This window comes from Crinia signifera, chromosome 7 (assembly GCF_055691185.1).
Source record: "Crinia signifera chromosome 7, ASM5569118v1, whole genome shotgun sequence".
Taxonomy (NCBI): domain Eukaryota; kingdom Metazoa; phylum Chordata; class Amphibia; order Anura; family Myobatrachidae; genus Crinia; species Crinia signifera.
Genome location: NC_139223.1, coordinates 161,745,366 through 161,772,974, shown reverse-complemented (window position 1 = coordinate 161,772,974; position 27,609 = coordinate 161,745,366). Strand labels below are relative to the sequence as shown.

Below are 27,609 nucleotides of genomic sequence, written 5' to 3'. Positions count from 1 at the left end.
TCTCCCCTCACACGGTACAGTAACCTGTGTCCCCCATCTCCCCTCACACGGTACAGTAACCTGTGTCCCCCACCTCCCCTCACACTGTACAGTAACCTGTGTCCCATCTCCCCTCACACTGTACAGTAACCTGTGTCCCACCTCCCCTCACACTGTACAGTAACCTGTGTCCCATCTCCCCTCACACGGTACAGTAACCTGTCCCCCACCTCCCCTCACACTGTACAGTAACCTGTGTGTCCCCCATCTCCCCTCACACTGTACCTGTGCACCCATCTCCCCTCACACGGTTCAGTAACCAGTAAGTTTATTCTGCCACGGGTTATGTGAGAGTATATCTGGTTCTTATGTCACCAATAAAGAATACATATTGTGGTCATCCAGAATGCTGACAGAACCTTTATCCCCACAGACATCTACCACAGCCCAGATGTCCCTGAAGTGGAACTGGTCAGCATGCTAGAAGACCAGCTCCCCCAGTACAAGCTACGAGTGGACTCCTTGTTCCTGTATGATCACCAAGACTGGATCCAGTCCCCAACACAGCCAAGCAATGGCCCCGGCAGCCTGTCCCCTGTCCTGGCTGAGGATGCTTTCCGTTACATGAGTGAGTGCCTTTCCTTACTGGGGGTAGGTGACTGGTCAGCTTAGCAGCACAATCAGCGTGACAGGCCATAGTGTACCTCCACCCCCTCCAGGCCCGTTATTAGTAAGATGCTGATGTGGACGGATGGCTGTTTTGGTACCCTATGTATAGCGATAGATAGCGGAGATGGCTAATACCGAAGTGTCCATCAGACTTGCAGTTTGTATGGAGAGCACCAATAGACACACTACTGCCTTACATCCTGTGGGTATTCCAGGGTTAACAACAACCCTCCATATTCTGGATAACGTTACAAGGACTGAAATCTCTTCGCATTCCTTGATCTGGAGGATTGTTCTCTCCTCCATATGGGAGTGACAGATTGCTGATTTCCATCTGCACATATGGAGCCTCCAGCAGCGGAGGCGGAAATATACCCGCACCTTGCTAAGTGTTCCTTTATAGACATTGCCGGGGGGTATATACAGTATATATTCGTGTATATGAGGGTTGGGATCGTTGGGTCTACAGCAAGTTGGTCTACACCGTTAGGTGGACATGGGGAAAGGTCGACATGGGTTAAGGTTTACAGGTCAATAGGTCGACACAAGCATTAGGTTGACAGTCAAAAGGTCGACATGGGTTTTTCACTGTTTTTTTACCCAAATGTCGACATGCATCCGCTCGCATTGCTTCGGGCACGGTGCCTCCCTACGCTCGGCACACTATTTTATTCTCCTGCCACGCCCCAGTGGATGGTAGGGCATAAAGTACCGCCTGTCGGCTCAAAAAGACAGTGAAAAACCCATGTCGACCTTTTGACTGTCGACCTAATGCTTGTGTCAACCTAATGACCTGTCAACTTAAACCCATGTCGACCTAGAACTATGTTGACGTAACGGTGTTGACCCAACGCTTGTCGACCAACTTGCTGTAGACCCAGTGACTGTATTCCGTATATGCTGGGCAGACGCTGCTAGTGCCCCTCCATAGCCTGATAGCACAGAGACAGAGGGGCGCAGCTCAGTGATTGGCTGGTCAGCATGTGCTATTATACAGTATATCCCTGTATATGATGGACAGATGCTGCTAGTGCCCCTCCATAGCCTGATAAACAGAGACAGAGGAGCGCAGCTCAGTGATTGGCTGGTCAGCATGTGCTATTATACAGTATATCCCTGTATATGATGGACAGATGCTGCTAGTGCCCCTCCATAGCCTGATAGCACAGAGACAGAGGGGCGCAGCTCAGTGATTGGCTGGTCAGCATGTGCTATTATACAGTATATCCATGTATATGATGGACAGATGCTGCTAGTGCCCCTCCCTAGCCTGATAGCACAGAGACAGAGGGGTGCAGCTCAGTGATTGGCTGTTCAGCATGTGCTATTATACAGTATATCCCTGTATATGATGGACAGATGCTGCTAGTGCCCCTCCATAGCCTGATAGCACAGAGACAGAGGAGCGCAGCTCAGTGATTGGCTGGTCAGCATGTGCTGTTATACAGTATATCCAGGTATGTGATGGGCAGACGCTGCTAGTGCCCCTCCATAGCCTGATAGCACAGAGACAGAGGGGCGCAGACTCCTTGTTCTTCTTTATGCTGAAGATAGTACTAAATGACATTGGCTGTATGTTTGAGGTCATTGTTCTGCTGCAGAATAAATTTGGAGCCAATCAGACACCTTCCCAATGGCAAATGTATGTTTATATGTATGTATGTATGTATATATGTGTATATACACATGCATACACACACAACGAAACACACCACATTCATCAAGGGCATGGTGTGCTCCACTGAAACAACCGGTGTGATCCCCAATGGCATGGGATGCAGAGAAACGTTCATACTTAGTCAGCATGGGGATTGATTGGAAGGAGAGCTGATGTAGTTGGCTGGCCCGAGAAATGGTTGTAATGCTTTGGGACAAACATTTCCTGAATTTACAGTCCTAAGGGATCATGCCATCGCAGCATGCGCCGACGAACGTTTCACCTTCACATCACTGTTCCTCAGGGGCCTGATGAGCAGACGAAACGGTCGTTTGGCTACTGTTGTACACACTGGATTTATGTGAGTTCTGCCTCTTACCCCATTTGTTTGTTTGCGCTGCAGCATACTGTATGTGTGCCCGATATATAGATATATATGTGTGTATAACGTATAGGTGCACACTTCTCATGTTCACTCTAGGATTTTTAGGGCTGGGTGCTGACCACCGGGCAGGGCGCTTTTTTATATTAGAAATTTACAATAGAAACAAAAAAAATATATATAGAAAAAATTGCGCACTGCACCAGGATTACGCCCATTAAACATGGTCATACTCTGCTGTTCCCATTACATATTCTGTCGTAATGACAATTACACATTATGAAACACATTGCAATGCCTCTTACACATTATACCACATACCGTAATACCCATTACACATGATGGGACACACTGAAATAGCTCAGTGGCATGTCAGCACGGTGGGGGGCGTACAGTGCCACACACATAAAGGGCAGGGTGCATTTTGAGGTTTGAAAAACTTGCAGGGTGCGGAACCCTGCAAAAGAAGCTTAGAGGTAACACTACACTTCTACTGTATGTGTAAGGAGTAGGTCAGGGCTCGCCTCAACATCTACCAACAGGCCGCGTTTTCCAGACCACCTAGCTGGTGCACAGGTGTAGTCATTACTGTTATTTACTATTTCAACTGACACATTCTACAGATCTACAGGTGGCCTGGAAAACATGTTGGTCTATCTGGAGGACCGATGTGGCCACCTCTGGTTTATAGTGTAAGTGCACAGAGGTTGTATTGTTTTTTTCCAACTAAATGGGTTGGGCTCCTGCTTTATGATTGTGGAATGCCTGAGGGAAAGTGTACACAGCTCTGTATATAGCGCTCGCCCCACACCTCACTGATCACAGTGCAGGAGCCGGACTGATTAATACCCAATAGAGTTAGATCAGCAGCCCTGTGCGCTGCCGCATAGTATGAGAGTGATGGATGCACCGGATCTGGATTGTAACCAGAATGAGGATGTGCTTACCGCCATCAGCCTGCAAGGTGAGCTGGCCCTTGTCTGATGCTACAGGTGTCATCTGTATATTATGTGATTGTGTCCTATAAAATGTAATGCTCACCTGACAACAGACATTCTGGGGTCCCCAAACCACAGGGCGCTGTCCCACGTTTATACAATGCAGCAGAGACGTTCCAGCTGATGTGTAAATGATCAGAGGTTATTTGTGGATAATTGGGCAAGAGGAGCCCTATACAACCATTTGCAGTCAGCGCTGATCTGTCACATTGTACAGTGGAACTGTCTGTCAGGATTTACATGTTATTAGTTATAATATGGAGTATGATTTATTTTATATAACTGTACAGGAGGCAGTACTGTGCCCTATTGCTGCCTGATACTGTGCAGGACACTACCCTGTCTCAGGGATACAGCTACATAGCTGTACAGGAGGTTGTACTGTGCCTTATTGCTGGCCGGTACTGTGCAGGACACTCACCTGTCTCAGGGATTATACAGCTATATAACTGTACAGGAGGTTGTACTGTGCCTTATTGCTGCCTGGTACTGTGCAGGACACTCACCTGTCTCAGGGATTATACAGCTATATAACTGTACAGGAGGCAGTAATGTGCCTTATTGCTGCCCATTACGGTGCAGGACACAAACCTGTCTCAGGGATTATACAGCTATATAACTGTACAGGAGGTTGTACTGTGCCTTATTGCTGGCCATTACTGTGCAGGACACTCACCTCTCTCTCAGGGATTATACAGCTACATAACTGTACAGGAGGTTGTACTGTGCCTTATTGCTGCCTGGTACTGTGCAGGACACTCACATGTCTCAGGGATTATACAGCTATATAACTGTACAGGAGGCAGTAATGTGCCTTATTGCTGCCCATTACGGTGCAGGACACAAACCTGTCTGAGGGATTATACAGCTATATAACTGTACAGGAGGTTGTACTGTGCCTTATTGCTGGCCATTACTGTGCAGGACACTCACCTCTCTCTCAGGGATTACACAGCTACATAACTGTACAGGAGGTTGTACTGTGCCTTATTGCTGCCTGATACTGTGCAGGACACTCTCCTCTCTCTCAGGGATTATACAGCTATATAACTGTACAGGAGGTTGTACTGTGCCTTATTGCTGGCCATTACTGTGCAGGACACAAACCTGTCTCTCCGGGGATACAGCTACATAACTGTACAGGAGGCAGTACTGTGCCTTATTGCTGCCTGGTACTGTGCAGGACACTCACTTGTCTCTCAGGAATTATACATCTATATAACTGTACAGGAGGTTGTACTGTGCCTTATTGGTGCCTGGTACTGTGCAGGACACTCACCTCTCTCTCAGGGATTATACATCTATATAACTGTACAGGAGGTTGTACTGTGCCTTATTGCTGCCTGGTACTGTGCAGGACACTCTCCTCTCTCAGGGATCATGTACTGTACCTTATTGTGCCATGTAATAAAATAAAGGAAAGCGATTGGGGTCAGCCAGTAGTGGCTATGGGTTTGTGTGATGGGAAAGTAATATACAGGTAATAGAGTGTAAGCTCTCCGTACACTGATTCCCAATGTCTGTACAGTGCCATGCTGAGCATTAGCCGCTGACTAGTCTCTTTCCTTTGGTCCTTTCCACGTTCTCCGCTGCCTTTCTTAGTTATATAATTGTGTATAGCGCTATAGGCCAGAGTGACATAATGACTGTTCGGAAACGATAATGACATCACCAGGTGTAGGCGTGGCCTAACACTGACAGGCGGGAGGTGTATATGTGCTATAACCGCGATATGAGGATGATATACTCTGTGCTGTCTGTCATGTAGGTGGAGAGCCGGTGTTCCCTTGTTACATGTTAGCAGAGACCTGCCTGGTACTCTTCCCCTGCGCTGTACATGCACCATGCATACTCTGCACTGTACGATGTATCCTGCTGCAGAACATCGCTTCATTCTTGCCATTTATTTTCCAGTTCTCGGCTCTGAGAATATAGAGCAGATGAGCAGAAGTTACAATGATGCGGAGATGCTGGGCCACCTGCTGGCAGAGGTGAGGTGACCTTATTCCTTTATACGTGACCTATGCAATGGTGATTATAGCTTGGGATGAGTAAATACAGACCAAGAACGTAACGTCCCTGTAACTAGATCACCGAGGTGCGACAATGTGATTGTAGGTGCTGTAGGTGATGCACCATGTGGGTCTCATTCCAAGCTGGGAAGAGTATCTCTTTGCACTTGGGTATCACCATGCTGCACTGCAGGAGGTAGATGTAAGATATGCAGAGTGATAGGCATGGGCGGGGCTTATACCAGCTCAGCGTTACACTGCATTGTAAAAATAAAGCTGCCCAGCATGTGTGGGCTACATGCAGAAGCAGCCAGTTAGGTGTAGGAGGGCCATATTCTTGCTCAGAGTAAAGTTAAAGAATGAAAAGGTCCCAAAAAAAAAAGCATGTTAAAAACTGGTGTCACCCTACTGACTGTTAGCACAAACACAGTAGAACAATTGGCCAGGCACCATGGGTGACATTTAATAGGATGTGATTATTAGTAAGGTTCTGAAATAGCACCGAATTTTTAAAATCGCTAATTGAAAAAAAAAAATCGACTATTTAATGGGATGCGAATTTGCAGCGATTTTGTGCAATTTTAGTCATGTAAATGTGCGAATTAATGCACATGTGTGATTTGTGGGGGGGAAAAACGGGCTGATATATGGTTAATATTAGATTAAACTATTGTGTAATGTTGCTGAACTACAAGTCCCAGCGAGCCTGCACCACATGCAGAGACTTGGAGAACCACAAGTGCCAGCATGCGGGGCGTTAAAGGGCCTGCTGGTACTTGTAATTCCACAACAGTAAAAATAGCTCCGCCCACCAGCTCGTGGACACTCCTGATTGGCTGGTGGGCAGAGCTAAACAAAGTTCGCTTGTGTAAACAATCTCAGCTTGATTTTTTCTGCATCCTATTAAAAGTGCGAGTTGTATACTTATTTATAATGGGAAAAAAACTGGATGCGAATTGAAGTGTGTTTAAAAATCGTAAGGTCAAAATATGCGATTTTCGCGGCAAAAAGGGTGATTATTACCGCAAATCGCATCCTATTAAATTGACAAATTTTTGAAAAAACGTGCAAATTTAGCTGTCTTTGAAGGAAAATCGCAAAAGTCAAAATATCTCTATTCTATTAAATGTCACCCCATATGGGGACATATCCGCTGATTGTATTGCAGCACAGTCTGCTCCTCTGTTATTTCCTCCTGGTTTCTCGTCCTGTAGGTACAGGCCTCTCTGCCCGTATCAGTGTGTGTTCTAGGTGAACTTATACGGTGTGGGCACAGTGAGAGCATGCCAGGTTTATATTTAGCCTCGCTGGTAGCATGCCGTACTGGTGCCCCCAGTGCTCAGCCTTACACCAGCCTCTATGACTGTTACTGTGTGTCCTGACGAATGCTGCTGTTGTGTTCACAGAGGGACCGGGACCTGGAGCTGGCGGCCCGCATTGGCCAGGCCCTTCTGAAGAGAAACCACCTATTGTCCCAGCAGAATGAGTCTGTGGAGGAGCAGCTGGCACAAGCGCTCGATCACGTAAGCTGTAGAAGTTACACAGAGATCTATGTGTAATATTCCCCCGATTATATTAGTGACTACCTATATCGCCTGGTAAGATGTGGGGCTTGGGGGGCACTAAGCCGATCCAGAACGGCCTGTATTCTGTGCTTTGCTCTATCCAGTCACGGTACAAAGTACCTGGGAATATTTAACGTCGCTATGGGCCTAATTCAGCCCTGATGTCAGGACAAAACCATGCTGCGCTGCTGGTGGGGCAGATGTAACATGCACAGATAATTAGATTTGGGGATTTATTTTGTTTCTTTGCAAAGTTAATACTGGCTGCTTTTATTTTTACACAGCAGTTTAGATTTCAGTTTGAACACACCCCACCCAAATCTAACTCTCTCTCTACACATGTTACATCTGCCCCACCTATAAGATTATGGGGCGCATTTATCAAGATCGCATTTTACAATGCGATCTGGGCGGAATATTACTGCCCAGGATCACATTGTAAAATGCGATCATATCGGGGCAATTTATCATTTTTAAGGGAGCAGGGACAGGGCTCCGATAGGAGCCCGTCCATGCGAAGCCCTAACCCGGAAGCCGGGAGGTCAGCGCATGCGCGGTTATGCGCTGACCCCCGCCGACCTCTCTGACCGCAGTGCCCTGCTCGGGCAGTGCGAAGTGTAGCCATAGGCTACAATGGGCTACCACCATATTACAATGGCGATAGCCCAGGGCTGCGATGCCGGGCTGCCCGATGTTAATACATCGGGCAGCTTCGCATCCCCCATAGAAACCTATGGGGGTGCGGCCTGCGGCGCTGCCGGGAGGTCCTCCTTTGATACATTTAGGAGATAGGTAATATTTGCGGCTAAACCCCGAAAACGTGCTTTTTTGGGGGATTTATAGTTTAATAAATGGGCCCCTATCTGTCCAGTTTTTCTGGTTGGAATGAAAATCTGGTCATAGATGGGAGCAGATGGCATTTGACCATTTGCTCCCAAACACTGGAAAATAGACAAAAATGGCCGTTCAGATAAATTGGTGCAATAAGTTTGGTTTTTCCCATTATCCAGACTACCGTCTTTGTCCGTTTTTGTGGCTTTTGGGAGGAAATAGTTTATTGTCAATTGCTCCCAGATTTTCATTTTAACCAGATGGATAATCTTACGGACTGTATCCACGCTACCCCACCCCCAATAACATAGCTCTGTTCTTTTCTCTCCTTGTTTTGGTAATCTACATGGCATTCCAGCTTTATCATGAATTATTGATACATTTTATTACAGACATTTCTTATCACATGCAGTAAATATATAACCTGTTCCTCCACCCACGGCTATCTTTTACTGTTCCTCAGAATCCAGCTCATGGCAGAGGAAGTTGATTTTCGATAGTGTGGCGTGCGCAGCGAGCCACCGAGCCCGAAGCGTGGCGAGCAGACGCGTATTATTTTACATGTATTCCGCGTCCACTCGCGGCGCTCGCTGCGCTCGCCACACTATCTAAAATCAACTCCACACCGACGTGGATAGTGGGGGTATGAAAAGGTTGGAGGACGCGTACCGCTGCGCTCGCCACGCTGGTACAATAAAAAATCGTATACCATCGCATTGTATGGCATACGATGCCATACAATTTTTTATTGTACAGCATTGCATACCATCGTATACCTTATTTAGTCTCATGGTATACGATGCGATGGGTGCCGTGCTAGAAATCAAGTACCGTTTCTTCTGTAGCGCAGCGAATTCTGTTGTCATTTAAATTAATTGCAATTAAATTCCCATCACCTAAATAAGGCCAAGACTAAGGACATTCTTTACAAACTGTAATACTTCTTTCACATCGCAAAATGCTGCTTCGCCCCGGGACTTTGAAACAGGTAAGTCCTGGTGTGAACCAGTGTTTAGGGAAGTTCACATCCCCACAGCGAACTGGCATTATTGACGGTTCGCTGAAGTTATCCTGGGGGCCCGGTGTGGAATCGGTGCGTCATCGGGGGGGGGGGGAGGCGCCGCGTAGAGCTGGGGCTGTTCCAAGCGCTGCCTCCTCCATAGTGTGAACAGGAAACGGGTTGCTTGACCCGTTTAACCCATTCATACAACCAAGTAACACGGCAATGTACCGGTAAAGGCTTTTTTACTGGTTCGTTTTGCCATGTTGCTACCTGTTTTCGGGACATGGTTACCCCTTTCACATCGCAGTAATTACCGGGTCAAACCGGCTTGTACCCGGTAATTAGTTGCGATGTGAAAGGGGTATTAGTAGTCAGCTCAGTGAAAGTGGGGTAAATTGCTGCAGTAGCAGCGTGGAAACGGCGACAGCGGTAGCTCATATGTCCCCGGACTCGCAGATTTATTTATACAGACATATATATGTGCGTCTGGGGCTGACTCCTACCTAATTGCATTCACCTCTTAGAATGCCTACTTATAATCGCGCCCTTTTCTTCAAACCTGCTACTGTGACACGTAAGCGCTCAGATAGGTCTCTGCCGAAGCACAAGGATGTAGGTTATACAGGGTAATGTCTGGACTGTACAGACTGCAGTAGGTGTACTTCCAGCATCCTCCTCCATATATTCCCACAGCCCTGTCCCTGACAGGACACAGTGGTTTCCTGGCTCATCGGTGGCGCTGTTCACCTCGCCCACAACACAAAATATGGTTCCTCTGCTGCTGGCCTGGCAGCTTTCTCTGCACCTTTATCACCCGCTTTAAATGCCCTTTTGAGGATAGCGTCATTAAGTGTCTTGTGCCGCCTGGTGCGTAGCGGATACATTTTACCGGAGCCCTCAGAGTATCTTCCAGACCTGTGCCAGTGTGTGTGCCAGGGTGTGTAGCAAAATGGAACTCTGCTTCCCTCAGCATAGATTAGTAGCTTTCAACAGCCAACATTAATTGTCTGTAAGGGTCCAATGTATTAGGCTTGGTGAAGAGATAAAGCAGGTGGTGATAACGCACCAGCCAATCAGCTGTGTTTGAAAAGTGACAGTTAGGAGGCCGGTGTGTTATAACCTTCCACTTCATCGCCAGTTTATTTCTTCGACAGGCCCCATGTGCTTTAAGAAGCCAGAAAACAGGGATTGCTGCAGGCAAAAGATATTTGTTATGTGGCACTACAATTACCAGCATTTATCATAGCATGTTCTCTTTATCTTACCCCAGTGGCAGATTCATAACACCAGAGAAATCCTTTGTCAGTAACCCTTTCTCTTCTGCACCAAGGTCACAAACACAAAATGTGCCCACTGTGTGAATCGTGCCCCCCCCCCGGAAGGACACCGTATACACTTCAGCACATGTGCAGGCAAACTCTGTTCCAAAACAGCACTTTACAGAAAGCTTTGTATGGATGTGCGCACACGGTGCTATATAGTCAAAATGCACCATGCTATGCAGCACCCAATCACGAGTCGATCCCAATGTGCGCCCTGCGGCATCGGAATTGAATGTAGAAACGCAGCACAGTCAGTTTCTCCTTCGTCCACTAGGTGGCACTGGCGTTACAGAGGGAGTATGCAGCCTCCCACAGAAAACATTTGTCTCTGACACGATTTTGGGGCCATTTACCGTATTTGTCACTAATTTGATGTATTGGGACTTTTACAGGTCAACCAGCTCCAACACGAGCTATCAAAGAAAGATGACCTGCTCCGCGTGGTTTCCATCGCGTCAGAGGAAAGCGAGACAGACTCCAGCTGTTCTACTCCACTGCGCTCCAACGACTCATTCACCATCACACATGGGCTGCTGCAACTGGATAACCTGCACGGGAAGCTGCGGGAACTGGAGGAGGAGAACCTGGCCCTGCGCTCTAAGGTACTGTCCTTCCATAGTCTCACACACCACCTCAGATGGCTTAGCACCAGGGCAAGGCCGGGGCAACGGCTGCAGCATCAGAGCCAGGGTGGCAGCAGTAGCGTCAGAGCCAGGGTGGCGGCAGCGTCAAAGGGCAATGTTAGTAGCGTTAGGGCCAGGGCGGCGTTAGTAGTAGCGTTAGGGCGGCGTTAGTAGCGTTAGGGCCAGGGCGGCGTTAGTAGTAGCGTTAGGGCGGCAGTAGTAGCGTTAGGGCCAGGGCGGCGTTAGTAGCGTTAGCGCCAGGGCGGCGTTAGTAGCGTTAGGGCCAGGGCGGAAGTAGTAGCATTAGGGCCAGGGCTGCGTTAGTAGCGTTAGGGCCGGGGCGGCGTTAGTAGCGTTAGGGCCAGGGCGGCGTTAGTAGTAGCGTTAGGGCGGCAGTAGTAGCGTTAGGGCCAGGGCGGCGTTAGTAGCGTTAGGGCCAGGGCGGCGTTTGTAGTAGCGTTAGGGCGGCAGTAGTAGCGTTAGGGCCAGGGCGGCGTTAGTAGTAGCGTTAGGGCGGCAGTAGTAGCGTTAGGGCCGGGGCGGCGTTAGTAGCGTTAGGGCCAGGGCGGCGTTAGTAGTAGCGTTAGGGCGGCGTTAGTAGCGTTAGCGCCAGGGCGGCGTTAGTAGCGTTAGGGCCAGGGCGGAAGTAGTAGCATTAGGGCCAGGGCTGCGTTAGTAGCGTTAGGGCCAGGGCTGCGTTAGTAGCGTTAGGGCCAGGGCGGCGTTAGTAGCGTTAGCGCCAGGGCGGCGTTAGTAGCATTAGGGCCAGGGCGGAAGTAGTAGCATTAGGGCCAGGGCTGCGTTAGTAGCGTTAGGACCAGGGCAGCGTTAGTAGCGTTAGGGCCGGGGCGGCGTTAGTAGCGTTAGGGCCAGGGCGGCGTTAGTAGTAGCGTTAGGGCGGCAGTAGTAGCGTTAGGGCCAGGGCAGCGTTAGTAGCGTTAGGGCCAGGGCGGCGTTAGTAGCGTTAGGGCCAGGGCGGCGTTAGTAGCGTTAGGGCCAGGGCGGAAGTAGTAGCATTAGGGCCAGGGCTGCGTTAGTAGCGTTAGGGCCAGGGCGGCGTTAGTAGCGTTAGGGCCAGGGCGGAAGTAGTAGCGTTAGGGCCAGGGCTGCGTTAGTAGCGTTAGGGCCAGGGCAGCGTTAGTAGCGTTAGGGCCGGGGCGGCGTTAGTAGCGTTAGGGCCGGGGCGGCGTTAGTAGCGTTAGGGCCAGGGCGGCGTTAGTAGCGTTAGGGCCAGGGCGGCGTTAGTAGCGTTAGGGCCAGTGCGGCGTTAGTAGCGTTAGGGCCAGGGCGGCGGCGGCAGTAGCGTTAGGGCCAGGGCGGCGGCGGCAGTAGCGTTAGGGCCAGGGCGGCGGCGGCAGTAGCGTTAGGACCAGGGCGGCGGCGGCAGTAGCGTTAGGACCAGGGCGGCGGCAGTAGCGTTAGGACCAGGCAGTGGCGGCAGTAGCGTTAGGACCAGGGCGGCGGCGGCAGTAGCGTTAGGACCAGGGTGGCGGCGGCAGTAGCGTTAGGACCAGGGCGGCGGCAGTAGCGTTAGGACCAGGGCAGTGGCGGCGGTAGCGTTAGGACCAGGGCAGTGGCGGCGGTAGCGTTAGGACCAGGGCAGTGGCGGCGGTAGCGTTAGGACCAGGGCAGTGGCGGCGGTAGCGTTAGGACCAGGGCTGTGGCGGCGGTAGCGTTAGGACCAGGGCAGTGGCGGCAGTAGCGTTAGGACCAGGGCGGCAGCGGTAGTGTTAGGACCAGGGCAGTGGTGGCGGTAGCGTTAGGACCAGGGCTGTGGCGGCAGTAGCGTTAGGACCAGGGCAGTGGCGGCAGTAGCGTTAGGACCAGGGCAGTGGCGGCAGTAGCGTTAGGACCAGGGCGGCAGCAGTAGTGTTAGGACCAGGGCAGTGGCGGGCCACAGGTAATAGAAGCCAGTCAGCAGCATAATAACGTTCTATATTTATTTTCTGGGACCAGTCTGGTAGGTATTTGCACAGTTGGAGTTGAAACATTGACTTAGTGTATTTGATCATTGTTACCGGCACTAATCCAGGTCACATACAGCTGCACCTGGGAGCGCAACGTGAAAATATTATGGTGATTGACGCCTCCAGATACCTATCTATTAGTTGCGGTTTGTGCTTTGGTTCAGCATAGACCCGTGTCACCTCCTGCAGTGACATCAGCGGCCCATCGCCCACCCCGTGTACCGCGTGTGGGTACCAGTAGTTAGGTCTCCTGCTGACGGTATAGATTCAGATACAATGTAACCTCCCCAAGGCTTTGTCTCTCACCATCCGTCTCTGTATGTGATGTCACCCTGCAGTGACATCGGCGTCCCATCGCCCACCCTGTGTAAGAGGCTTCCCCTCTCATCATCCGTCTCTTTATATGATGTCACCTCCTGCAGTGTGACCATGTGCGGTAATGAGCAGTGTCTATGGCAACTGCTGGATGTGTGGAGCCAGTGCTCCGTCCTATCAGCACCGCTCTGCGGCTCTAAGATGTAGGTACCATGTCTGTGGGGGAAATGTAAGGAGCCATTTCTGTAAAACACCTGATTAGTAAGTTCTGCTGTACTAGTATATAGTATATAATGTCACATGTCTTCATTCCCTAAGGCCACCCATCTGAAGACAGAAACAGTATCCTACGAAGAAAAGGAGCAACAGCTGGTCCTCGACTGTGTGAAGGAAATTAGTAAGTGTCGCAAACAGAATAACTTACTGACGTAGTGTCACATTTACTGCACGGCCACATGCTTTACTAACCGGAACCTTACTGCTAAATTTTGCTGATCCTGTGTGCGTGGGAGCGGTGGTAGACATGTAAAACAAAGCATAAATTTTGCGTCGCTTCATTGTTCATGTACAGAATCTATTATTTCAATGTAAAATATTGAATTAAATCTTATTTCAGGGGAATCCAACGTCCAGATCAGCAAACTGACGGAGGAGTTGTCCGATAAGTCTGAGGAGATTGTTCGGTACCAGGAGGAGATTTCCGCTGTGCTCACGCAGATTGTGGACCTGCAACACAAACTGAGGGAGGTGTGTACAGCCCCTGCCCTTCTATCACACACACAGGGGGAGGCCAGGCCACCACTTAGGGCAGAGGATCCACAGGACCCCTCAGCAGGGCCATTATGCACCACGGGACCCCTCAGCGGGGCCATTATGCACCACGGGACCCCTCAGCGGGGCCATTATACACTGTGGGACCCCTTGCAGGGATCATTATGCACCACCGGATGATGGGTGCAGGCTGAGGGCGGTGGTGTTTCTGTAGCAGGAGCTGCTGATCCTGGTCAGGCTGCGCACTCAGATGCTCTATATAGATGGCTATCGCAGCACAAATATTTAGAACTTAACTTTTTATTTTTCTGTTTACAAATGCTGACTGTGCTGCAGACAATAGCCTCTGTAGGAGCGTGGCAGGCGGAGCTGCTGCAGAACATCTTTACTGTCCTATGTGTTATACCTTGCTGAGTGCAGATCCTGCCTGCTGCACTCCTGCTGTGCTGTAATTATGTGTAATAGACATGTGCTGCTGTGGGATACGCTTTGCCCGTCATACACCCGTATGGCGCAGTGCCAGCTGTGCAGGTTCTCCCTGCCTGGGGGTTTGTAACCTATTATAATGTAACGGGTGAGGAGCAGACAGAATCGGGCAGGAATAGGACGCCCGCAGCTACCAATAACAATTGTTCTTCATTTTCTAAATTGTGCTAAACAAAAATTAAATTTTCAAAATGTCTCCTGAATAGAGCGCGATAGAGAAGGAGGAGCTGAGAATTCACCTACAGGCGTCCAAGGAGGCGCAGCGGCAGCTGACGGCTGAGGTGAGGTGGCCTGTACTGGTGCTATGTATATCTTATGTCACAGTCAAGAAAGTTACTGCTTAATAATTCTATCCATATTGTGTACTGGTCACCCAGTAACTGGGAAACGTGTACATATACTGTATGTGTTTCCTCAGCGCCTGTGTCGCCGTGTATAGGTGACCTCTTCTACATATAATTACCACGTATTGTGTACTAGTCGCCCAGTAACTGGGAAACGTGTACATATACTGTATGTGTTTCCTCAGCGCCTGTGTCGCCATGTATAGGTGACCTTTTCTACATATAATTACCACGTATTGTGTACTGGTCGCCCGGTAACTGGGAAACGTGTACATATACTGTATGTGTTTCCTCAGCGCCTGTGTCGCCATGTATAGGTGACCTCTTCTACATATAATTACCACGTATTGTGTACTGGTCGCCCGGTAACTGGGAAACGTGTACATATACTGTATGTGTTTCCTCAGCGCCTGTGTCTCTGTGTATAGGTGACCTCTTCTACATATAATTACCTTGTATTGTGTACTGGTCGCCCGGTAACTGGGAAACGTGTACATATACAGTATGTGTTTCCTCAGCACCTGTGTCGCCATGTATAGGTGACCTGTTCTACATATAATTACCACGTATTGTGTACTGGTCGCCGGTAACTGGGAAACATGTACATATACTGTATGTGTTTCCTCAGCGCCTGTGTCGCCATGTATAGGTGACCTGTTCTACATATAATTACCACGTATTGTGTACTGGTCGCCCGGTAACTGGGAAACGTGTACATATACTGTATGTGTTTCCTCAGCGCCTGTGTCGCCGTGTATAGGTGACCTGTTCTACATATAAGTACCACGTATTGTGTACTGGTCGCCCGGTAACTGGGAAACGTGTACATATACTGTATGTGTTTCCTCAGCGCCTGTGTCGCCGTGTATAGGTGACCTGTTCTACATATAATTACCACGTATTGTGTACTGGTCGCCCGGTAACTGGGAAACGTGTACATATACTGTATGTGTTTCCTCAGCGCCTGTGTCGCCGTGTATAGGTGACCTGTTCTACATATAAGTACCACGTATTGTGTATTGGTCGCCCGGTAACTGGGAAATGTGTACATATACTGTATGTGTTTCCTCAGCACCTGTGTCGCCGTGTATAGGTGACCTGTTCTACATATAATTACCACGTATTGTGCCCAATATGCTGTTATTTCAGCTCCCAACATTGTGTGCCTCTCTCTGCAGCTGCACGACTTGCAGGACCGCAATGCGGAATGTCAGGGAATGCTGCAGGAGACTCAGGATGAAGTGAAGATGCTGCGCTGCAAGGCGAGTCCCTCCGCGTTGCTGAGGAGGCCCCAGTCTTGCAGCATCTTCCCTGTGGTAAGGAAGACCGGATACATGAGGACATTGCTGGGAAAAGCAGCGAGTACAGGAAAATAACTGTGTTTGGTTTGGTGCAGGATTCCCTGGCTGCAGAGATAGAGGGCACCATGCGGAGACAGCTGAGTCTGGACGATGATTCCAGCACTGTGGAGCGAAGGTGAGACACTGTCCCTGACATAGTCCTCGGTCACATGTGGGTCCCTGTCACACAGCCATCATTATCCATTGTAGGTTCTAGCTGTGTCATAGTGTACATTCCCCTTACTGACGCTCTGCCTGTAGGCCTGCTGTGACCGAAGCTCTGCCCGTAGGCCTGCTGTGACTGGCGCTCTGCCCCTAGGCCTGCTGCGACTGACGCTCTGCCTGTAGGCCTGCTGCGACTGACGCTCTGCCTGTAGGCCTGCTGCGACTGACGCTCTGCCCGTAGGCCTGCTGCGACTGACGCTCTGCCCGTGGGCCTGCTGCGACTGACGCTCTGCCCGTGGGCCTGCTGCGACTGACGCTCTGCCCGTGGGCCTGCTGCGACTGACGCTCTGCCCGTGGGCCTGCTGCGACTGACGCTCTGCCCGTGGGCCTGCTGCGACTGACGCTCTGCCCGTGGGCCTGCTGCGACTGACGCTCTGCCCGTGGGCCTGCTGCGACCGTAGGCCTGCTGCGACTGACGCTCTGCCCGTAGGCCTGCTGCGACTGACGCTCTGCCCGTAGGCCTGCTGCGACTGACGCTCTGCCCGTAGGCCTGCTGCGACTGACGCTCTGCCCGTAGGCCTGCTGCGACTGACGCTCTGCCCGTAGGCCTGCTGCGACTGACGCTCTGCCCGTAGGCCTGCTGCGACTGACGCTCTGCCCGTAGGCCTGCTGCGACTGACGCTCTGCCCCTAGGTCTGCTGCGACTGACGCTCTGCCCCTAGGCCTGCTGCGACTGACGCTCTGCCCCTAGGCCTGCTGCGACTGACGCTCTGCCCCTAGGCCTGCTGCGACTGACGCTCTGCCCCTAGGCCTGCTGCGACTGACGCTCTGCCCCTAGGCCTGCTGCGACTGACGCTCTGCCCCTAGGCCTGCTGCGACTGACGCTCTGCCCCTAGGCCTGCTGCGACTGACGCTCTGCCCCTAGGCCTGCTGCGACTGACGCTCTGCCCCTAGGCCTGCTGCGACTGACGCTCTGCCCCTAGGCCTGCTGCGACTGACGCTCTGCCCCTAGGCCTGCTGCGACTGACGCTCTCCCCCTAGGCCTGCTGCGACTGACGCTCTGCCCCTAGGCCTGCTGCGACTGACGCTCTGCCCCTAGGCCTGCTGCGACTGACGCTCTGCCCCTAGGCCTGCTGCGACTGACGCTCTGCCCCTAGGCCTGCTGCGACTGACGCTCTGCCCCTAGGCCTGCTGCGACTGACGCTCTGCCCCTAGGCCTGCTGCGACTGACGCTCTGCCCCTAGGCCTGCTGCGACTGACGCTCTGCCCCTAGGCCTGCTGCGACTGACGCTCTGCCCCTAGGCCTGCTGCGACTGACGCTCTGCCCCTAGGCCTGCTGCGACTGACGCTCTGCCCCTAGGCCTGCTGCGACTGACGCTCTGCCCCTAGGCCTGCTGCGACTGACGCTCTGCCCCTAGGCCTGCTGCGACTGACGCTCTGCCCCTAGGCCTGCTGCGACTGACGCTCTGCCCCTAGGCCTGCTGCGACTGACGCTCTGCCCCTAGGCCTGCTGCGACTGACGCTCTGCCCCTAGGCCTGCTGCGACTGGCGCTGTACCCGCAGGCCTGCTGCGACTGGCGCTGTACCCGCAGGCCTGCTGTCACTGGAGCTCTGCTGATATTTTTTCCTTTATCCTCCTATGTAGAAAGCATCCAAACCGGGTGTTTGATACAGTGAAGGTGGCGAATGTACTCTGTTCCCGATCTTCCACCCCCCATACTCTGCGTATACCGGGCTCTAACCGCTCCGGCGTGGTGATGACGGCTCTGCCCTATGAGGCTGAGCAGAAGAATGCGGGAGTCTGCTCCATTGCTGAAGAACCGAGGAAGCAAGATAATAAGTGAGTGTCAGAGTAGAGCAAAGTTCTGACACTCATCCTACGTGATAATAAGGATTCCTGCTTGATTGGCTTTATATATACCTCTAGTATGGTCTAACAGCCTGAATGCTACTAAAAATGGATGCTGTACAGGACCACTGAGGCAGATGTGTGCTGGGCAGGAGCGCTGGGGTAGATGGGTGCTGGGCGGGAGCGCTGGGGCAGATGGGTGCTGGGCGGGAGCGCTGGGGCAGATGGGTGCTGGGCGGGAGCGCTGGGGCAGATGGGTGCTGGGCGGGAGCGCTGGGGCAGATGGGTGCTGGGCGGGGTCTGACCTCAGGGGCTCACATGATATTACCTCTATTTCCCTTACTCTGGCCAGTGGCATTTACCCTCCGTGCAGTCCCTTGATGGTTGCACAGATGGATTAGACCATTTACCCTCCATGCACTACCTTGATGGTTGCACAGTTGGACCAGACCTTTTACCGTCCGTGCAGTCACTTGGTTGCACAGATGGATTAGACCATTTACCCTCCATGCACTCCCTTGATGGTTGTACAGATGGACCAGACCATTTACCCTCCGTGCAGTCACTTGGTTGCACAGATGGACCAGACCATTTACCCTCCGTGCACTCCCTTGGTTGCACAGATGGACCAGTCCATGTGTAACTTCTCTTTTCACGAGTGTATTTAGCAAAACCAGGCCATTGGCTACCTTTGTCATTGCATGATATTCTGTCCCATATTCCTACTCAGCATCCTGGGAGACACTAACCTGGAAACCGCGCTGCACAGGCTCCACCTCCGGCGACAGAACTACTTGAGCGAGAAGCAGTTTTTCAGGGACGAGTGTGAGCGGAGACTAAAGCTGCTGGAGGATGAGCGAGACCACAGTGGCTACAGCACTCCAAGTGGAAGTGTCCTCTCCATGGTGACCCATGTCTCCGACATGACCGACTGTACCGCTACCTCCGCTTCCCTGCGCAGCCTCCTCCCAGAGAAGCTGCAGATCGTTAAGCCCCTGGAAGGTGGGTGTCTCCGATCAGTGTATGTATCGTCAATGCACATTTCTAAATACATTATACTTTAGCTCTTTCTTTAAAAATGATTGTTATTTAGTTAGAATGCGCTGCACATGAAGCGGGGTGCGATGGGGAATGTAGTACCGTACATAAATCCAGGAATTACAGGAGGCGTAGTACCGTACATAAATCCAGGAATTACAGGAGGCGTAGTACCGTACATAACTCCAGGAATTACAGGAGGCGTAGTACCGTACATAAATCCAGGAATTACAGGAGGCATAGTACCGAACATAAATCTAGGAATTACAGAGGGCGTAGTACCGTACATAAATCCAGGAATTACAGGAGGCGTAGTACTGTACATAAATCCAGGAATTACAGGAGGTGTAGTACCGTACATAAATCCAGGAATTACAGGAGGCATAGTACCGTACATAAATCCAGGAATTACAGGAGGCGTAGTACCGTACGTAACTCCAGGAATTACATGAGGTGTAGTACCGTACATAAATCCAGGAATTACAGGAGGCGTAGTACCGTACATAAATCCAGGAATTACAGGAGGCGTAGTACCGTACATAACTCCAGGAATTACAGGAGGCGTAGTACCGTACATAAATCCAGGAATTACAGGAGGCATAGTACCGTACATAAATCTAGGAATTACAGAGGGCGTAGTACCGTACATAAATCCAGGAATTACAGGAGGCGTAGTACTGTACATAAATCCAGGAATTACAGGAGGCGTAGTACCGTACATAAATCCAGGAATTACAGGAGGCGTAGTACCGTACATAAATCCAGGAATTACAGGAGGCGTAGTACCGTACGTACCTCCAGGAATTACATGAGGTGTAGTACCGTACATAAATCCAGGAATTACAGGAGGCGTAGTACCGTACATAAATCCAGGAACTACAGGAGGCGTTGTACCGTACGTAAATCCAGGAACTACAGGAGGCGTAGTACCGTACGTAAATCCAGGAATTACAGGAGGCGTAGTACCGTACGTAAATCCAGGAATTACTGGAGGCGTAGTACCGTACGTAAATCCAGGAATTACAGGAGGCGTAGTACCGTACGTAAATCCAGGAATTACAGGAGGCGTAGTACCGTACATAAATCCAGGAAGTACAGGAGGCGTAGTACCGTACGTAAGTCCAGGAACTACAGGAGGCGTTGTACCGTACATAAATCCAGGAATCACAGGAGGCGTAGTACCGTACGTAAATCCAGGAATCACAGGAGGCGTAGTACCGTACGTAAATCCAGGAATCACAGGAGGCGTATAAGATAGGCGGGGTACAGAACCGGTGCTGTGCAGAGAATGCATGAGGGCAGCAATCAGGGCTCTAATGTGGGAGAGGTGTGCCAGAGGTGCGAGGATGAAGCACAGAGACGGTGGGGGGATAGTAGGAAGACCTGAAGATGCCCACCACTGTTCCGTCTAAGCAATGCCTACCACTGTGCCACTTATTTATTTATTTATTAACAGTTTCTTATATAGCGCATACATATTCCGCAGCGCTTTACAGAGAATATTTTTTTAACATTCACATCAGTGGAGCTCAAAATCTATATTCCCTACCACATGTACACGCACACACAGATATTCTAGGGTTAATTTTGTTGGAAGCCAATTAACCTACCAGTATATTTTTGGATTGTGGGAGGAAACCGGAGTACCCGGAGTAAACCCACACAAGCACGGGGAGAAGATACAAACTCCGTACAGTTAGGGCCATGGTGGGGATCGAATCCATGACCTCAGTGCTGTGAGGCAGTAATGCTAACCATTATACTGCCCTGAATATATAACACATGGTGGGGATAGAACCCCTGACCTCAGTGCTGTGAGGCAGTAATGCAAACCATTACACCATTCGTACTGCCCTATATATATATACACACACATGGTGGGAATAGAACCCATGACCTCAGCGCTGTGAGGCAGTAATGCTAACCATTACACAGTCCGTACGGCCCCGTATATATAACACATGGTGGGAATAGAACCCATGACCTCAGCGCTGTGAGGCAGTAATGCTAACCATTACACCGTCCGTACTGCCCCGTATATATAACACATGGTGGGGATAGAACCCATGACCTCAGCGCTGTGAGGCAGTAATGCTAACCATTACACCGTCCGTACTGCCCCGTGTATATATAACACATGGTGGGAATAGAACCCATGACCTCAGCGCTGTGAGCCAGTAATGTAACCATTACACCATCCGTACTGCCCCGTATATATAACACGTGGTGGGAATAGAACCCATGACCTCAGCGCTGTGAGCCAGTAATGTAACCATTACACCATCCGTACTGCCCCGTATATATAACACATGGTGGGGATAGAACCCATGACCTCAGCGCTGTGAGGCAGTAATGCTAACCATTACACCATCCGTACTGCCCCGTATATATAACACATGGTGGGGATAGAACCCATGACCTCAGTGCTGTGAGGCAGTAATGCTGACCATTACACCATCCGTACTGCCCCATATATATAACACATGGTGGGGATAGAACCCATGACCTCAGTGCTGTGAGGCGGTAATGCTGATCATTACACCATCCGTGCTACTTGCTCTGATACAGAAGGGGAGGTGCATTCCCCTTCCGCCATCATGTCTACCTGGCTGGGGTGTCGCCCCCATACATATTCTTAGTGATGAATCTGATGCCATCTTGCATATCCTATACATTTTATATTCTCTCCTGTGATCTTTATAGGTTCCCAGACTCTTCACCACTGGCAGCAGCTGGCACAGCCTAACCTGGGCACCATCTTGGATCCCCGTCCCGGGGTAATGACCAAAGGCTTTAAGCCTCTCCCCGAGGATGCGGAATACCGCTTGTGTGATCTTGAGGAGGATGAAAAGGAAGATGATGATGAAGAGGAGGAGGATGAGGGAGGTATAACCTTTGAAGTACAGGAGAGGGCTGAAGAGGAAGTGCCAAAGGCCAGCCTGAGTATATTCTTGCCGCCAGTTACGGCGTCGCCAGCCGCATCCTCTGGTTAGTAACGGAAAGTCTCTGCCGCTGTTGTATTGTCCAATCCCTTTCCTTATGGGATATGACTTAACTGTACGCACGTGTCTGTGGTTATTCTGTGTCACTATAGTGCCGTGTTCATTTCCTCAACGAAAATTTAGACTAAAATGTAACAATAATGAAAATAGGATTTTTTTTTAAATGAAAATGTTGGCTAAATATTCATCGCTATGGTCGTGACTAAAGCTGACTAGACGACAATGCTGTATCATTTTTCGTCAGGACACCACATTTTTCAAGTGATTGACTTTTTGGATTCTTAAATGATACTGTATTTAATACAGTGTTACCCATCATCTCTAGATTTACTTACTTGCGCTGCGGCTGCGCAACACCTTTGTCAGGAGAATCACTCCGTCAGGTTATGAAGCTAGCTAATTAGTTACCTATATTATAATGTACATCCTTACAACTTCATTTTATTTAACAGTAGACTAGTACTGTACCCCTTACTTATATCAGGCAGGTTGTATTTTTCTTTAATTATTTAAATTAGAATTTTAATAAAAAAAAAAAACAATTGTATTCGTGAACTGATATTTGCAGAAAATAACCAGATTACGAAACACACAGTGAGCGTTATACAAAGTATTTAAGGGAATGATAGAGAAATGATCTTCATAAAATCCATTACACTTAATAAACTGCACAGCTAGGACTAAATCAATGTTCGTCAAGATTCACGGACTAAACCTTGGCAAAATTAAACAATTTTACTAAAATGTGACATTTCATTTTGTCAAATTTTAGCAAAGGGATTAAGACTAAAATGAAATTGAAAATCTCTGACTTCTATAGTGGCTGTGGTCCTGTTACTAGTAGTAACCCCTTAACACATAACACTTCATAGACACACACTCCCAAGATGTTGAAGAATTGTCTTTCCCCTTGGTTCGGACTCTTGTTTGACAATGTGTTTGCCTAGTATTGTGGTGACCGTGCATCTGCCTGGCGTTGCCTTTGTGGTTTGTCCGCCTGGAATTTCTGATTACCTGTGTGTATTTCTGTACTATATACTGTGCAGATAACTGATGATGTATGATTTGTATTGCAGCCACAAACCCGGGGAAGTGTCTGTGCAACACAAGCTCTACCTTCACCTTCACCACCTGCCGGATAGTGCACCCCTCTGCCATCACTCAGGTTACCCCCAGGTGAGGCACCACCCGTGCACGGTCTTACTGCAGTTACCACCTTACATACTCAGCAGTGATGAGACCATCAGAATTTAATTTAGTGTAAGATGCAGGAACCTGAAATTGTGAGGTCCAGAAAGGAGTGAGACTGCCACGTGTGTGAGAGGGCCAGGTGTGGGTGTACACTGGTGGTGAGAGGGCCAGGTGTGGGTGTACACTGGTGGTGAGAGGGCACACTGGTGAGAGAGGGCCAGCTGCCGGGGCACACTGGTGAGAGAGGGCCAGCTGCTGGGGCACACTGGTGAGAGAGGGCCAGCTGCCGGGGCACACTGGTGAGAAAGGGCCAGCTGCCGGGGCACACTGGTGAGAGAGGGCCAGCAGTTGGCAAATGCTGATTTTGGTCCTAATGTTTAATTATCATATAAAAAAACTGACCACCCTTGTTGCTTGTTGACATGTTACCATTCCTTATGTCTCTTTTAACCGTAGTTCAATGTACACCTCATCATCCTTTGGAAGTGGCAGCACCCCCAGCACATTGGTGAGTTCCCCAGCAATGTCGTGTCGACTGAGTGTTGGAGAATGCTTTGGAAAAGAAGCCGACTCTCGCCTGAACAGCACCAGTAACTTAGCCAGACTCCTCCAGGAACAAGGGATTTCCGCTAAGGTCGACAGCGCCCTGGCGCCAGAGAAGCCGTCACGTCCACAGAACTTGTTTCTTCCTCCGACAACTCCGCCCAATTCCCCATCCCGATCTCCATGTTCATCTCCTCTGAATTTTGAACCAAGAGCGAATCCCTCTGAAACCTTCCTGGCGGTTTCCAGGCCGGCGGAGAGCTTCCTCCAGGAAATGTATGGTTTAAAGTCCACTCGGAGCCAAACTGATTTAGGGCAGCTGAAGATGAATTTGGTGGAACGGTTAAAGCGCTTAGGAATTGCAAGAGCTGTCAAACACCCACAGGCAGGTTCCGAAATGCAGGAGCAATCGCCGAGCAGTGGGTTAAGGCGGCAAGAATCCATGTTTGTGGCAACAAGCAGCAGCCTCCTCGGTGGACTGAGAAGGAACCAGAGTCTTCCTACTATTATTGGGGGACTTGCACCTCCAGCCTGCACCTCTTCTCCAAAAATGAGCAGCCTAAAAGAAGACTGAAGAAGAGAGAAGTGTGTATTCTTAGTGTGATGAAGGAGTGTACAGTATGTTTTGTACAGAAATAGTTACTGAAGGTCTCAGCAGGTTGTGAAGGACAGAAGAGCAGGTGGCTTCTCAGTGCAAGTTGGGTGAGGACCTGGAGCTGTGGGTAAGAGAGTTACAGGATTTTGAAAGTTTTATTAAAAGTCTAAAGGAAGAATCCGTATGTGGACGTGTGACATGTTAGAGGGGGGTAGTTCTGCAGGGTTTCTTCTAGGAACCAAATCGCACTAAGAATATGTACCGCGGTTATGCCGTTGGTGGGGTCCCTTGGAATACAGGATGGTCCCTCTGCAGCCTCACCAACCGCGTGTAGGAGATTCGCACTAAAGATCATTTAACCAAAAGCTAAAAATGTTACCTATAGTGTTAGACGTTTCCAGGATCAAAAAGGGGAACTGTATATAGCATTCGGAGATGTATAAATGTACGGCAATTACCTCCAATAGTCAGATCTGTACGCTACAAGAAGGCAACACAGTAACAACAGGAGTCTAGAACAAGAACTTTGTAACGTCCGGACAATCTTACTATTCGTTGTCCGGAAAATGCGGAAACCTCTTTAATTCACATACAGTAAGTGAGAGATCTGTTCAATGTTATTCCTCGATCATACAGGTCTGTGGGTAAGCTGGGGCTTAGGATAATGCCAGCGTTCGTCACATCTCCAGCAGACGGGTATACGGGCCTACTGTATGTCTTTGTACGCCTGCTTTTAAAGCGCCAGGATACGCCACCTCTGTGTCTTTGTTGGGCCACAGCTCAGTAAGTGATGGGTTTTGTCGCCCTGAGGATTGCGGCTGGCGGCATTTTAATGCGAATGTAGGTTTCTACGTATTTATATGTAAGACAAAGGTTTTTTTTATTATTATTATAAAACCTAAAAAGCACAAACTTTGTAAAGGATAAATGAAAGTTTTTATATATTAAGAGAACTGGAAAAGGAAGGTTTATCTGCATGGAAGACGATATGGAACTTAGAAATGGCCATCTCCCTGTATAAGACCATCCCCTGTGTATAGTATCAGTGTAACAAGGTGTGCTATATCAGTACTCTGCTCCTTCCATGTGTCAGAACTGTCATTAGTGTAAATATTAACCAGATATTTAGCGTTCTTTACGCCGCGCTTCTGGATAATCTAGAACTAATATTTTACTGATCCTTTCTTACGCTAGCAAATGATTGATTGTAGCAGTATTGTGTTTGCGCTATCCCGGGGTTACACCATGCAATATACTTATTATTCTCTGTGTTCTGTTCCGTGCATCTGGATTATCTTCGTAACCGCTAGTTATTTTATCTATAGCGCCGTAATAACTTGTGCTGATTGATACATGGGCGTAAAAAAGGCCAGTGGGGTACAAGATATTACCCACGGATTGTGATGCAGGGAATCCTGTGCAATATGAACCCTACCGTCTTGGCGTTCTAGCTGTCGGACCGGGTCTGCCGACTCTGTGGAAGCCTTCGTTGTTTCCACCATCCACTTATTTCCCATCTAGGGACACGTGCTAATAAATGGGTATGGATCATTAGGTTGACCACATATGGTCAACGGGTTAAGTTGGTCAACATGTAGAAAGACACCTTTAAAAAGTGGACACGGTGAAAGGTCACATAGAAGGTTTTTTTGTATTTTAGAAAAAAATACTTTTTGCCATCATTTTGTATATTGAATCAGGTATATTTTTGGTAACGTATTCCCTTGTGGACTTCACTCACCCGCAGGTTACGGTTCCCAATAATACTCCATGTGGATGGTATTTAAAACTTCAATAAAAAGAAATTGTATCAACCACTGTGATGTTGATATTTTGACCATGTCAACTTTGTACCCGTCGACCAATTGACTGCCAACCTATCATCCAAGTAACCTATGTGCCAATGTCAAACAGGGTTTTGCACTGATGTTTATTGTGTTACGTTTTATGTGTTACTGGCCGCTTAGCGCCATTGCATTTCCACCGGGTCCTGCGGTCGGTGCAGAGCAGTACAGGGATAGTACCAGCATCAGGAGACCGGGGACTGTTGGGTCGGGAGATGACCGCAGACACCGTCTGAGAGCGGTCTCCTCCCGGCTGCGCTGTCAGAGAGGCCGGACAATGGGGTTTATTCTAGTTCATTCTTTCTGACAAAATCCTTCTTAGATGGACAAAACCATGTGCACTGCGGGTGGGGCAGATGTAACTTGTGCAGAGAGAATTAGATTTGGGTGGGGTTTTTCTTCAAAGTGAGATCTAAATTGCAGTGTAAAATAAAGCAGTCAGTATTTTCCCTGCACAGAAACAAAATAACTCACCCAAATCTAATTCTATCTGCACATGTTACATCTGCCCCCTGCAGTGCACATGGTTTTGTCCATCTAAGAAGGATTTTGTCAGAAAGAATGAACTAGAATAACCCCCAATGTCCGTGCTACAGATCTGCAGCAGTTACGCTACTTAATGTGTCTGATTCAGAATGCTCTGCTTCCATGTATATAGCTGTATATAGCTGCAAGGGTCCCGTCCCGCAGGCATTGCAAAATTAGCCTGTTCCGTTCCATTTAAAAATACATTTAAAAAATTCAGAAAAAAAAACCTGCTGCAAATTCTTTGGAAGATCAGCTGATTTTATGTTAAATATATATATGTGTATTCCTTGTGTATATATACAGTGTGTATGTGCTTTTGCATATATATCGCTTACCTTGTTTTTATGTTTCCACCAATAAACCTTTTTGACCTTTGTACTTTTTACCCGGTGTGACGTTGGTTATTTTACACACACACACACACACACACACACACACACACACAAATCTGTATCATAACACTGTAACAAATGTGTTTTACATATGCATTTAGTGGTACGCGATAGCGCACTCCTCACTTATATACCTGTGTGTGACGGAGTCTGTACATGGAGAATAATCCCACCCACACTGCATTGTAGCACATCGCC

General features: G+C 49.3%; 1 protein-coding gene across 4 annotated transcripts in view; it reads left to right on the top strand.

Moving 5' to 3' along the window:
- Positions 1-27,404, top strand: part of TRAK2 (trafficking kinesin protein 2) — a 45,613-nt gene extending 18,209 nt beyond the window's left edge. For 3 of the 4 annotated variants that reach the window (XM_083154160.1, XM_083154161.1, XM_083154162.1), the window contains exons 3-16: positions 413-607; positions 5,600-5,676; positions 7,104-7,220; positions 10,811-11,020; positions 13,642-13,720; positions 13,940-14,070; positions 14,787-14,861; positions 16,103-16,240; positions 16,321-16,400; positions 18,075-18,269; positions 19,009-19,280; positions 22,020-22,304; positions 23,395-23,494; positions 23,966-27,404. In XM_083154160.1, coding sequence (XP_083010286.1) covers positions 413-607; positions 5,600-5,676; positions 7,104-7,220; positions 10,811-11,020; positions 13,642-13,720; positions 13,940-14,070; positions 14,787-14,861; positions 16,103-16,240; positions 16,321-16,400; positions 18,075-18,269; positions 19,009-19,280; positions 22,020-22,304; positions 23,395-23,494; positions 23,966-24,626 — 2,615 coding nt within the window. In that variant the 3' untranslated portion in view covers positions 24,627-27,404. Of the gene's footprint in view, positions 1-412; positions 631-5,599; positions 5,677-7,103; positions 7,221-10,810; positions 11,021-13,641; positions 13,721-13,939; positions 14,071-14,786; positions 14,862-16,102; positions 16,241-16,320; positions 16,401-18,074; positions 18,270-19,008; positions 19,281-22,019; positions 22,305-23,394; positions 23,495-23,965 lie in introns of those variants that run through there. The other variant, XM_083154163.1, reaches the window with a different exon arrangement.
- The last annotated feature ends 205 nt before the right edge of the window (positions 27,405-27,609 follow it).